This window comes from Eretmochelys imbricata, chromosome 10 (assembly GCF_965152235.1).
Source record: "Eretmochelys imbricata isolate rEreImb1 chromosome 10, rEreImb1.hap1, whole genome shotgun sequence".
In the NCBI taxonomy this organism is placed as follows: Eukaryota; Metazoa; Chordata; order Testudines; family Cheloniidae; genus Eretmochelys; species Eretmochelys imbricata.
Window position 1 is genome coordinate 82,264,570 of NC_135581.1, and position 12,205 is coordinate 82,276,774.

At 47.1% G+C, this 12,205-nt stretch overlaps 1 protein-coding gene across 9 annotated transcripts in view; it reads right to left on the reverse strand.

Annotated features, from left to right (window-relative positions):
• Positions 1-1,543: 1,543 nt before the first annotated feature.
• Positions 1,544-12,205, reverse strand: part of TLE3 (TLE family member 3, transcriptional corepressor) — a 46,128-nt gene continuing 35,466 nt past the window's right edge. For 6 of the 9 annotated variants that reach the window (XM_077827379.1, XM_077827378.1, XM_077827382.1 and 3 more), the window contains 8 exons: positions 11,694-11,878; positions 10,621-10,697; positions 9,839-10,088; positions 9,367-9,614; positions 8,505-8,652; positions 5,483-5,633; positions 4,512-4,588; positions 1,544-4,033 (listed from right to left, as the gene is read on the reverse strand). In XM_077827379.1, coding sequence (XP_077683505.1) covers positions 3,926-4,033; positions 4,512-4,588; positions 5,483-5,633; positions 8,505-8,652; positions 9,367-9,614; positions 9,839-10,088; positions 10,621-10,697; positions 11,694-11,878 — 1,244 coding nt within the window. In that variant the 3' untranslated portion in view covers positions 1,544-3,925. The remainder of the gene's footprint in view (positions 4,034-4,511; positions 4,589-5,482; positions 5,634-8,504; positions 8,653-9,366; positions 9,615-9,838; positions 10,089-10,620; positions 10,698-11,693; positions 11,879-12,205) is intronic. The other 3 variants (XM_077827381.1, XM_077827380.1, XM_077827377.1) reach the window with 1 other exon arrangement.

Genomic DNA, 12,205 nt, shown 5'->3' on the forward strand with positions numbered 1-12,205 from the left:
AGAAAAGTACTTTATCTCGGTCAGGGGTGGCCTGTTCTGAAAGCAATGGAACACTAGACATTTGCATCAAATAATTTCCACAGAGGAGAACAACGTATCCCCACCCCTCTGAGAAATAAGAATTTGGTTGCATGCCTACAGAACCCGAAGACTGATCCCTCCCTGCAAATGGCCCTGAGCATTTCATTACTCCATTTGTCAATGGAAACAGCCGCCTCGTTCACCACCCGGACAGAACACATGGAGTGCAGCAGGTATTTATGTATCAAAGGGGCAGAATAGTGTCTGTTTGCCCACGTGCAAGGCCACAGAACCAATCAACCAAAATTAAATTGCCAACTTAATTCTACATCCATAGGATTGTGAAGACCAAGATCGACTCGGGGTTGATCAGTGCAGAACTGGGGCAAGATGGTTCTAAGGAGAAACTCACACCAAGAACTCTGAAGTATCCAAATTTTCTGTATTAATTTTTGTTCAACCTTTAATTAAAGGCAAACTAGTAGGTAGCCAATTCTCCGTCTGTCTCTTGAAGCAGGTACCATCGTATTGCCAATACTAGAAGCAGTTGCAATCATCCTCCCAGGTTACTTCTGTAGTCTCTTCACCCAGGGGCGTGGGAGCACTGTACAGAACAGATATTTTCGAAAATAAGACTGAATTTTTAAAAAAAGAATAATGTGGAGGAGGAAATCCCATCACCAAATCTATTGGATTAGAGCACGCAGCCAGCTTCGAGGCCTGGCTATAGTGTTCTCATGACTTGTGTTTGATTCCAAATGTATTTTAGGAACATCTGTCACAGGAAAAGGAAAAAGTAAAATGCTGGCAGAGGTACTTTGAAGTCTCATTTAGCAGCTCTAATATATTTTGCTGTTGGTTTGTCTTTCACAGCTGACTTCAGCCGTCATTTACATATGGTAACACTGAACAGTCACACCCATTACCCACCAGTCCCCTTGGGACCAGGCAACACGAGCCACATGCTCTGAACTGCTACTCTACGTGGCAACAGGGATACAGCATCAAGAGCAGGAGAAGGAGCAACTACCACGCTACGCACTGTGTATTAGCAGGAGCTGGCCTGGGGGATTGGTCCTTTGATCTCTGCTTCCTCACTTTCCCAGCAAGTCCTGCTTCCCAGCCACTGTGCTCATGACCTAAATGGGAAGTTTTAGTTACTCCTTCACACAACAGAAAAACAGTGCACATTCATCTGGGGGTCCCCCAGCACTATGGGACTGATCCAGAGTTCTTCAACATCAATGCAGAGACTCCCATTGACTTCAAGGGACTCTGGATCAGGCCCGACCTTAGCAGCAGCGGCCCAGCCCGTGACTATGGTGAGTAGGAAACCGAGATCCTGAACTTAGGTTTCTCCTCCATCAGCTGACCTGCCAGGCTCTCACCGCCGGTAAGAATAACAATGGCCATTTTGTTTGTTTGTTTTTATTAACAACTCAGTGCAGGTTTTCAGAGAGCAAATGGTTTATAGACACTTGGTATTCATTTGAGCTTCATTACATTTAGTTTTTATTCTCTCTTTACTTTCTTTTTTTTTTTTTTACAAAACCGGTTGTAGTTATTAACAGCTGTACATATTCTGCTACATCCTTTGGTGTAAAGTAGAGACAGTATGACTTAGTAACCCTCCGCCTACTTAGCTACACCCACTATCTTTTTTTTATTATTTAAAAAGCACCAACTTGCAAATAACCATTTTAGGACATTAGCTTGTGGTGTTTAAAGTGGGAATTTTCACTCAAAGTCAAAACCCTCTAAGCCTTTCCAACTCATTCCAAGTTAGTTGTAAAGTGTGGCTTGTACACTGAAAAGTGACTCTAAACATGGCACTCTCTGGCTCTGTGTTCATTGATTCTGAATGGATTAATTCACATGGGGGTCTGAGAGACAAGCTGGGTTCATTAGCGCACTCACATTATCACCGGTAATAATGATCCTGCAACTGGAACTTACTAAAATCATTCCGCGGATGATGAGCAGGCCATAAAAGAATCCATCTCCTTCTGCTATCACACTGAGGAACAATACAGTGAACAGAAAAAAGTAAAAGTGTGCAGTCATTCAAAATAAGCAGATCTGACTCTCCTATGCATAGAAAGCAGATCCACTGAACACGGTGCCATCTTTACATAGTCATTTTTCTAAACATAACTGCACTTCAAAAACACTCTTTTCTTTAAAAAGATGCTTTTTTTTACTTAAGAGCTTTTTGTGACAGTGCATAACAAATCAAAATTCACACTTTTTGCACGACAGGCAAGTTTCTTGGAATCAGAGGTGCATCACCACTAATAAGTCTCATGGGGTACACACTTTTGCCTTTGAAATTTCCCTTGTTTTTGTTCTGGGGGGAAAAAGTCCAACCTTAAAATGTGAGACTTTGGGGAAAAAATTCCTATGAAGTTTACTTTCACCCCCAAATCTACGTTCTCCCCCACCCCAAACCAATAGCTACTGCTGGAGGGTACTGCTGATGACTTGCAATTCAGACATGATGCTGAATGTACGTCCAAGAACAGAATGTTAAAGAACATCTCCAACTTCATTGTCCGTTTCTTCTTTTGTACTATCGCTTTCGAACAGGTAGTTTTCACCATAACCCTAATTACTTTTGACCAGATTAAAATCAAAAATTAAAAAATAATCCATAAAAATGTAGTATAAAAATTCTCTTCCATATGCTACAATACAGGGTGAGCACTTCTGCTACACAAATACTTTTATTTCCCATTTATTTATTTAACCTTTTAGTACAAAATGTTGACACACTGGCCTGTGTGGGGATGGGTTTTGCTCCGTTGGAACCAATATACCAAAAGTGACAAGACCATAAAGCCACGGACCCCTACCAGAGACAGCGCCTCGCCCCCACCTCACACAAACCCTACTTGTTAGTAAACTTTGTTTTAAAAAAAGAATTGTATTTTAAAAGGTTATCAATTCTAATTCTTTACTTTCATTTGAATACAAAACACATAAGTTGCTATTATCTTTTGTGGCTCCCTGAGCTGAATTTTACTATGCTGTCTTTGAAATTATTCCTCATCATTTATGTCCGAAGATCAAGAAGGGCTTGAGCAGAAGTTTCTTAGAACATGGACTTCCTGTTTTCTTCAAACATATGAGCACAAAAATCCATATAAAAATTTGATTGTTTTGCTGATGTCACATCAGTAGCTGAAGATCTGACCAATTGAACTTCAGTCCATACAGTGTTCAAACATTTGACTAATACACTGAACAATTCACATGTATGACAGTAGGAACAACTTTCACCAGTGGACATCTCTGCTCAATCTGGTTACAAGCTGCAGGTCAAAGTAGTATCTCAAATGGATACTTTGGGGGGGGCAAAGGGGGGGCGGGGAGGGATTGCCACCACCAAACCCATCAGTGGAATACAATTACAGCAGACAAAAAAAATTAAAAAAAAAAATAAAAATAAAAAATACACAACTAGTGTACCAGGAGGATTAACCTCACCCTTTCAATTCTATTTACTAGTCCGTTATTTACATTTTTCACAAGTCTTATATAGAGCGCAAAAAAAAAGTCACAATAAAAAATAAGTCCTTTATAGTGCCACCAAAGCGCAGACAAAAGAACAACGAAAACCCTAAAACCAAAATGAAACTTGTTGAGGGTTTCACTGTGCGCCATATTTGCAGACCGCCAAATAAATCCATATATGCCACGGCTTAAAATAAAAATTGCTGAAATACATCAGTCCATGCACATTACTCTGAGTCCATGAAGATCCACATTACACAGCCTGGCAGGAAACACTCTCTCAATGCATGGCTGCTCTTCTGAAGGATGTAGGAAAATGAAAGGACTTTGCCATTGTCTTGTCAGACTCGAGCCTAATATTCAGAGTTGACAGCCCTGTTAAAATCCTTGTTTAATAGATGACCTCATAGACTGTGGCCTTCTTGTCACCAGAGCCTGTTACAATGTATTTGTCATCTGCTGAAATGTCACAACTTAAGACGGACGAGGATTCTTTTGACTGGAAAAGGGAAAAAAAAGAAAAAACTCAGCTCAGATTCTAGATCTTCCACTTTCAACTGCATTTGACTAAGCAGAAAAGCTTCTTTGTGATGAGACAGTTACTGTTATTTACATGCAAAACAGTGATACATTAAAAGTTTCAGAGGCACCAAAGTACGCTTTTCTGTCAAGTTCTTTCAGCCACATTCACTTATATTTACTACCAGTCATCTTTAGCCAGTGGGTTCTCCTCTCAGCTCCACACGTTTTCTGTGAGACACTGACCCGACGGCTTGCAGACATCCCTATCCTCACTGCAGAAGAGTGGGATGTTACATCTGCCCCGTTCACGCGGTAGGTGAGCCCAGATTTTAGTTTCTGCACAGACAATGGTGTTATAGCCCCTTGCTTGGAGACCCGAGGTCACTCTCAAACCCTGCTCGCTGCATACAAGAGGGACAGATGTTTGAAAGGCCCAAGCAAGAGCAGCCTCTTACCTGGAATATGCTTGCTCCATATGGCGTTCTCCAGGCGTTGAGAAGATTATCCTTTCCTGTGCTCACAAACCATTTACCTAAACACACAAAGCACGGTGTCAGTTCCCCCACACCAGGGCAGGTCAGACACAAAAGCTGCAACTTCTATTGTGAAGGTTAGTTTCACAATGGGAACATTATTCCAACGGTGGGGCTTTTCTGAGCCAAGCCTCTGTCAGCTCCCAAGCAGGAGATTATTAGTGACTGTGAAATCAATGCATGCACCATAGGGAAGGTCACGCATTGCCCCTCTCCATTTCTGAGCTGAGCCCACATATACTAACAATACCTACCAATGAAAAGGTCTGGCAGAACCCTGGCAAGTGACACCACGTTTCCTTGTATTTGCTATCTACATATGTACCAGCGTAGGATTATAGAACAGAAAAGGCCATTTTATTATTGTTAGTACCTTTTAATCAACCGCTTTGATAAAGTTACCATCACCATTTGCTTGCCTTGTCACTTCAGAAGGCAACTGGCTTTGCTTTGAGGATAGCAGCAAACTGGGGTAGCTCAAAATGTGACATTTTTAGTAAGACGATTCACCACACCTAAGCCTTGGCTGCCAATCAGTGCATTTTCCCTCTGCTTTGGTTAGCGAGTTAACGTGTGGGCAGGACTTTGATTAACACAGTTTTCAGTGATATTGCTTAGCACTTCACACCTTCAATCTGATTGAGCAGGGAGGTTGTTTTACAACTGGAACCTACAATTTAACCATCCTCCTTACAAATCCTACTGGAAGTCGTCTACACATGTGAATATACCATGGACCAAACATATACAATCTCTTATGGAAACGCTCAGGATGGTGGTTCAGAGAGGTCCCAATTCAGCCGGACTTACCCATATGCCCAACTTTAAACACACAAGCAGCCCTGCTAAAGTCAATGGGACCAGAGCTCTTAACTAACCCAGAGGTAACTTACCACAGTAGGCAAATTTGAGTGAAAGGACGCAGCTCTCGTGCAGGTGAAGCTGGTATTTATCCGGCTTGGTGTGGTGCAACACCTCAACGTTGCTGCTCTCCATGCCCACTGCAAGCCACTCCCCAGTGGGGCAGTAACCCAGCGAGAAGATCTAAAGGGATATTCAAACAGTCTCAAAACTCAAGTCGTTCATCCCCTCGCCAGCCAATCAGTTTCCTGGATTTGCCAAACCTTCTGCAACCCACCTTGCTACAGACATGGGTTTTGTAAAGAGCAAAGGTAACAGACTCCCAGGCTGTGCTGGAGACCACCAGGATGCTCCTTTACCCAGAGAGCAGCCATGGTCTGCTCATGTGCATGCCATGCTTCTCCACCCTGCCCATGCAGCAGGCCGCGACCACGCTGGGGTCACTGCCACAACAAGGAAGCAGCTGAGACAGTTACTCCGATGCCAGTTGTGATGTGGGCACCCATCAGCTAGGGCCCAAACTCACACTATCAACTGTCCCATTTTTAGTCACTGCAGACCTTACCCAGATTTAAACAAGCAACCTAGTGGCGAAGATTTCTGTAGCCAGAACTACCCAGTCCCCTAAAAATGCCTCTCCTAGGTTGCTGAAGTGTAAGTATTTTCCTCCTGACTGAGTACTGCCCGGTATATGACTAGTCCTAACCTAACAGCAACAGAAATAACTGCACACTTTGGGGCTGGCCGAAACACAAGCCCGGTTTCATACAATGAATTTCCCCCACCCGAGAAGAGTACACATTTACATCGCCACCCAAAGCTACAAATTCTTCAAGCCCTGGTGACAGGGAGTCCAGTAGCAGTACTTGCTGAAGAAAACTGTTTACATAACATATGAATTGATCTACTTAAATGAAAGGGGGAGAAAAAAAAAAATCAATGGAGAATTATCCCGGAAACTGCAGGCCCTTTCTCCTATGCACACTCAGAATCTTAGTAACCAGGAACTAAACACTGATTATCCTGTTTTTCCTAATGTAAGCTTCAGTGCAATTAAATACAAGACTAAGCTTCTGCACTGCTGGATTTTCCATGGCTTCTGCAGCCAGGCATTACTGACTCCAGCTCTGTTGAAAGCAGAGGATCAATACAAAAGGCACATCATGCATGGAACAGGAACTTTTTATTTAAACACACACAGATTTGTTCAGAGAGAGATTCTGGTCCTTCTATTGATGGAGCTGGAGTGGGTCAGGAGCATTGTTTTCCTGGAATGGCAGAAAGTTCCCTGCTCTTCATTTATAGTCTTATGCTATTCCAAGTTCCAGTAGAACTGAATAAAAATTAAGGCCTCTGCTCTCTCCTGTCCTGGGGGGCACACATGCCCTGGGTTGATATTAAATGGGTGTCCTTGCTACCACAACTGACAGTGAGATCGACAACTCAGAACAAAAGTGATTTGCTGAGTTTGGAAGGAGTCTGCTTCAATCTCCTAAACTACTGACATTTTGAGTCCAACAAAACCAGGACCCACATGAACAAGATACAAGGGATTTTCTTCTTTTGAATCCAGCACTGTAGCCTCAAATGCAGCCTCCTCCAGGGACGAGTTTCTAGCCAGAGTATTTACAGAGATGGACAGAATGCGTCTTTCCAACATTTCCCAGCGTAGGAAAACTCTGCCTGGAAAGCTGCAAGATTAACTGGGCTTTAAGTCCTGCCCGTTCCTGGCCTGGAAGCCACGATGGCACTGACTGCATGGCATCAGGCCGGCCAGATTCCCTCTGCCAAGCGTCAACACAGTGGGAACTCCTGACAGGCCGTGCATTCAGCAGAGCCATCAGAAACGCACCATTTCTATTCCCTTATCAGGCACTTATTTACACATGTAACTAGCGATATGGGGGCTGTGGAAACGGATGCGCAGCGACAATGGCCCCGGCTCAGGTATTTGGAGTAAGCCTCAGGGTACTCAGTGTGCAGTTAAATAGAAACTGGAAATCCCATAGGAAGTTGGGAATTCGTATCACTTACAGCAGCAGCAGACCAGGTTAATCCAGCATGGGTTTGCTCACCATTAAGACAACAGCATTTACCAACAGTAAGATCTGAGGTACTAGTTTACCCCTAAAGATGGTAATCCAATGAAATTAACAGGCAGCATGTTTAAGGCAAACAAAACGAAGTGCTTCTTCACACAACGCGCAGCCAACCTGTGGAACTTACTGCCAGGGGATGTTGTGAAGGCCAAAAGTATAACTGGGTTCAAAAAAGAATTAGATAAGTTCATGGAGGACAGGTCCATCAACGGCTATTAGCCAAGATGGTCAGGGACACAACCCCATGCTCTAGGTGTCCCTAAACCTCCGACTGCCAGAAGCTGGGACTGGATGGCAGGGAATGGATCACTCAATAAATTGCCCGGTTCTGTTCATTCCCCCGAAGCATTTGGCACCTGACATTGTCATAAACAGGGTACCACGCTAGACAGACTACTGGTCTGACCCAGTGTGGCCAGTCTCATGTTCCTACCTGTGGCAATTGTGTGGCACCTGTAGACAAATGCTGGCTTCTTAATAGCAACCACCGCTCATGTCACTGACTTCTTGACAAAGGAAAGACCACGGTGTTTAATTAAGACATTGCAAGTCCGTACACTAACAAGGAAAAGCATCATTCCCCTACCACCCATAACCTGCTAGGGACGCAAACCTTCCAGCAGGGCAGTCGGGTCTGCCCCACCTGTGTAAGACACCCAAAGTCCCAGGGTTGTGGCACCCTCCCCTTTAGATTGCTAAGAATATTAAGACGCATCCTGCCAGTTGCCATGGAGATCCTGGAATGACATTTCAACACACACAAGAGAATCAGCCACAAACTCCAGCCAACTACTGGTGATACCAGATAACTTTAAACCCACTGACGAGAGAATAGCCCACCTCAGTGCCAAAGGAAACACCCCATTCGTCAAAAGTCACAAGACTATGAAATTTGCAACAGCCCGGAACCGGGCAGTCTTCCCTCCTCCAGAGGCAAGAGAAACCCAGCGCTTACCTGGGAAGTGAAGTCATGTTGCTGGAGCTGTCTTCCTTCCCTAAGGTCCCAGGAACGCACTGTGTTGTCCAGACCACCTGTCCATAATTTTGTACCATCATGTGAGATATCTATGCAGCTTGCACCATCTGTGTGGCCTTGGAATTGCCTGAGAAGCCAAAATCCAACACGCAAGAGGAAGGGCTTTAGAAATCTCAAACACACATATTTGTCTCTCTCTCAACATTTGTGTTACATTCAGGGATCAACAACAGCTCATCGGTATCTGTACAGTCACTCCAAGGTCGAGACAGTCACTGATAAGGAACCTGGATGCCATGTTTATATAGAAGAAAATTCTGTGTGTGAGACAATGCAATCCAACAAATGAAGTTGCACCAGTTCCAGTCTGTTCTGCAGGCCGAGTACTGGCAGGGACTTAACTGGGGAAAGAAGTAGTCATGCTTTCCTGAGCTCTTCCCACAAAATCAACCTCTCCCATCTCTCAGAGCTAACATTTCAGGCTCTGACACCTTCACCGGTTTGCACTCAGTTCCCATTTTCAAGGTTTTGTAGCAGCTAGAAACTCACTTTCCTTTCTCAATGAAAGCTGAGACGTGAGAACAAGAAGGAAGCTTGAGAGAGATGCCAGTGGACACTGGCCCAGCTTGAGCTCTGATCACAATTTATATATTGCACCCATAACCTAAACTAACACTATTTCCTTTCACTTATTGCCAGACTTTCTGCCATTTGTCTTCTTGAACAACCCAAGAATGTTGTTCAAAATTAACGTTTTGGTATGAAAAGCACACAATTCCAGACACCGACCTTACATACCTTCACACTGGTGTCTTGGCAACATCCATTTCTAAAGACTCACCTGACCAGTGTCTGGTTGTGGAGATCCCACACAGCAATATTGCCGTCGCTGCAACAGGAGAAGCAGACTTTTGCATCAGGGCTGATTGCCAGAGCATAGCATGCTGGGGCAGAGGAGGTCAATTCAGCCTTGATCCTTGGCGTCGGGGAAGCCAGGTCCCAGATCGTAAGCGTACTCGCTTCCCCTCCCACAATAAGCGTGCGGCCGTCAGGGAGGAGTTTGCAGGAACGGATGTAGTTGTCTCTGTTCTGCAGGAATAAGCAACAGTGCTAGAGTTACCGGGAGGTTCTTGTCCAGCTCGTCTTGTAACAGGCACAGGGGAAAGTAAGTGACATTCTTTCTGCATGGTCAGCATGAGCAAGCTCACTATGGTTCTGAAACTAGTCAGAACGGATCAGGTTAGCAAGAACACACACATGGCAAAGCATCGGTAGACACTCGCACCCATATGCATATTCCGCCTGCAACTTACCAAGCAATCCAGCTGTGAAATGGGACTCTTACTGCCCGGCTGGCTGATATCCCAGATCTTCACACATCCCTTTCCTCCGGTGTACACGTGTCTGGTTGGGTTGCTAATAGTCACAGCACATACCACCTCCCCGTGACTCAGCGTATTGATCTGCCGAGCGTGCCTTGGGATGCCAGGGCCAGCAAGGGCATCGTGGGGGAACGGGACCGGCTGCATCTGCCCATCAGCGCTTACATGAAATGAGTAGGCTCTGTAGGAGGAGGACGAAGGCAGGGGGGGAATTAGGCCAGGAGAGAGGTTTACACACATGGCACAGAACCTGCAGTCATCATGTAGTTGCTTGACTGCTCTGATGTCTGAGCTGTGTGCTCCCTTTCCCAGGGAGCACATCTGCCAGTCACTGACTTCCATGGGGATGTTGAGGACGCTAAGGAGGCCAGACTAGACAATCACAATGGTCCCTTCTGGCCTGGGAATCTCTGATGGTCCCTGCAGCTCTGAAAATGTTCAGCTGGGCACTCTGTGCTCCCAGGGGCGGGACTGTCTGCAAACCCGGGGACAAGGCATCGAGCACTCTGGAAGAAGCCACGTATCTTTCGCACTAAGGCTGGGCAGCACCCACTTGCCTGCGCTGTTTCTGGCTGGGGGCGGGAGGTGGGGCGCGGGAACGGGGCAAGGGGCACGTAGAGGAGTAAAGCAGCATGGAAGTGGTGGCAAGAGGAGGAAGCAAACTCCCCATGTCACCTAACCATAACAGCACAGGAACAGAAAGGGTGGCTTACGGCTTCCCGCCGGGTATGGACGCAAGACTCGTGGGGAGACCGGGGCCCCTCATGGGCGGATGGGGGTCAAAGCCGACCTGTAAGACAGACAGAAACAGCCTCAGATGCTGGCTGCTGAATGAAAAGTCCCCGCTTCTGACACGCACCAGCAGCGAGACTGAGCCAACTCCCACATGGCATCGGAGTGTGCGGAGGGGAACAGAGGAGTATGGGCTTTCCCTGGCTTTTTGCATTTCACATCACTCCTCATGCCCCTAGGACAGCTGATGAACAATAATTCCACACTGATTTGTCATCTCCCCAGAAATGGGAAGCTACTGCCAGGATTACCCAGGGTCTGGGGATCTGCAGGACTGGAGTGGAAATCCAGTGGAAACAGGTGTTCCCCAATGTCCCACTGCTTCCAGATGGGCAAGGAACCCTATGGCCAATGCCAAGGTCCTTTCTCCATGTGCTAATCAGCCCATACTCAGGCAAGCTCCCGACAAACCTACAGGAGATCCGGGTCTGGACTGGTTATAACTGGGCAGGGACCCTGGAATATGGCCCCACGAAAACAGCTGAGATCAAGGCCTGTGCTCGGATTTACACGCCCCTGCAAACAGGTGCCGGGGCTGGTCCCCAGCGGCGCGGTGCCGGTCCCCAGCGGCGCGGTGCCATGGCAGCTTCCGCTAACTCCAGGCCAGTGCTCAGCAGCTCTCGGTTCAGACGGAGGCGGCTCTCCCGGCTCCCGCAGTCCCCGCGTTGAGGTTTGCTGGGTTTACACTGCAGGAGTTGGTACTGAAGCCAGGCTGTTCTCCGAAAGCCCATCAGAGGAGCAGAACCAAAAGCAGCTGTCTGCAAGCACCTGGCTTTATAGCAGTGACTCACTCCACCGCCCTCCCAGCTTGTAAGACGCCGACCGGGTGAGAGCCCAGAGCTGGCTGTTCGCTCCCCACGGGGGAGAGCCCAGAGTTCAGCACGCTGGCAGCTGCCTGCTGCACTCTAGACTGCCTGGGCTGCGAAGTCCCCCACCCCGCCCCGACGCGCCCGGCCCCGGCGTGACCAGAGAAGGAGCTAAAAGGTCTACGTACAGCTCCGAAGCTCACCATTGGCGATCGGCCATAAGCAGCCGCGGCACTCATCTGGGGCGGGATGTTGTGGAGCCCCGCGTAGGCCCCCGGGCTCGTCAGAGAGCCGTTCATTTCATGGTGTCCCATCATGGCGAAGGGAGCCGCATAGGAGCCAGCGATGGATAGGGGGTTCCTCAGGGCAGACGCTGGAGAGGAGAAAATTGGTCACCACTAGATTCACTTACCAGAAACCTGGGAAAGTTCTAGCCTGCTAAACTAAATCCACAATACCTGACTCCTTGGGGCATCCCACCCCCGCCCCATGCTCCTGTCTCCCTGGAAACGGGCAGGGACGGGGCGGCTCTAACGGGATGACCGTTAAGGCACAAACTAGCAGCGTGTGGTGGGTGAAGAGCTGGGGAGCTCCACCTGCCGGAGGAGCAAAGCCCAGGAAGGGCCCTGACACGCTGGCCTCCAACCTCCCCGGCACGTTTCGGTGACGTGGCAGCACACTGCCGCCATTCTGACGCCAC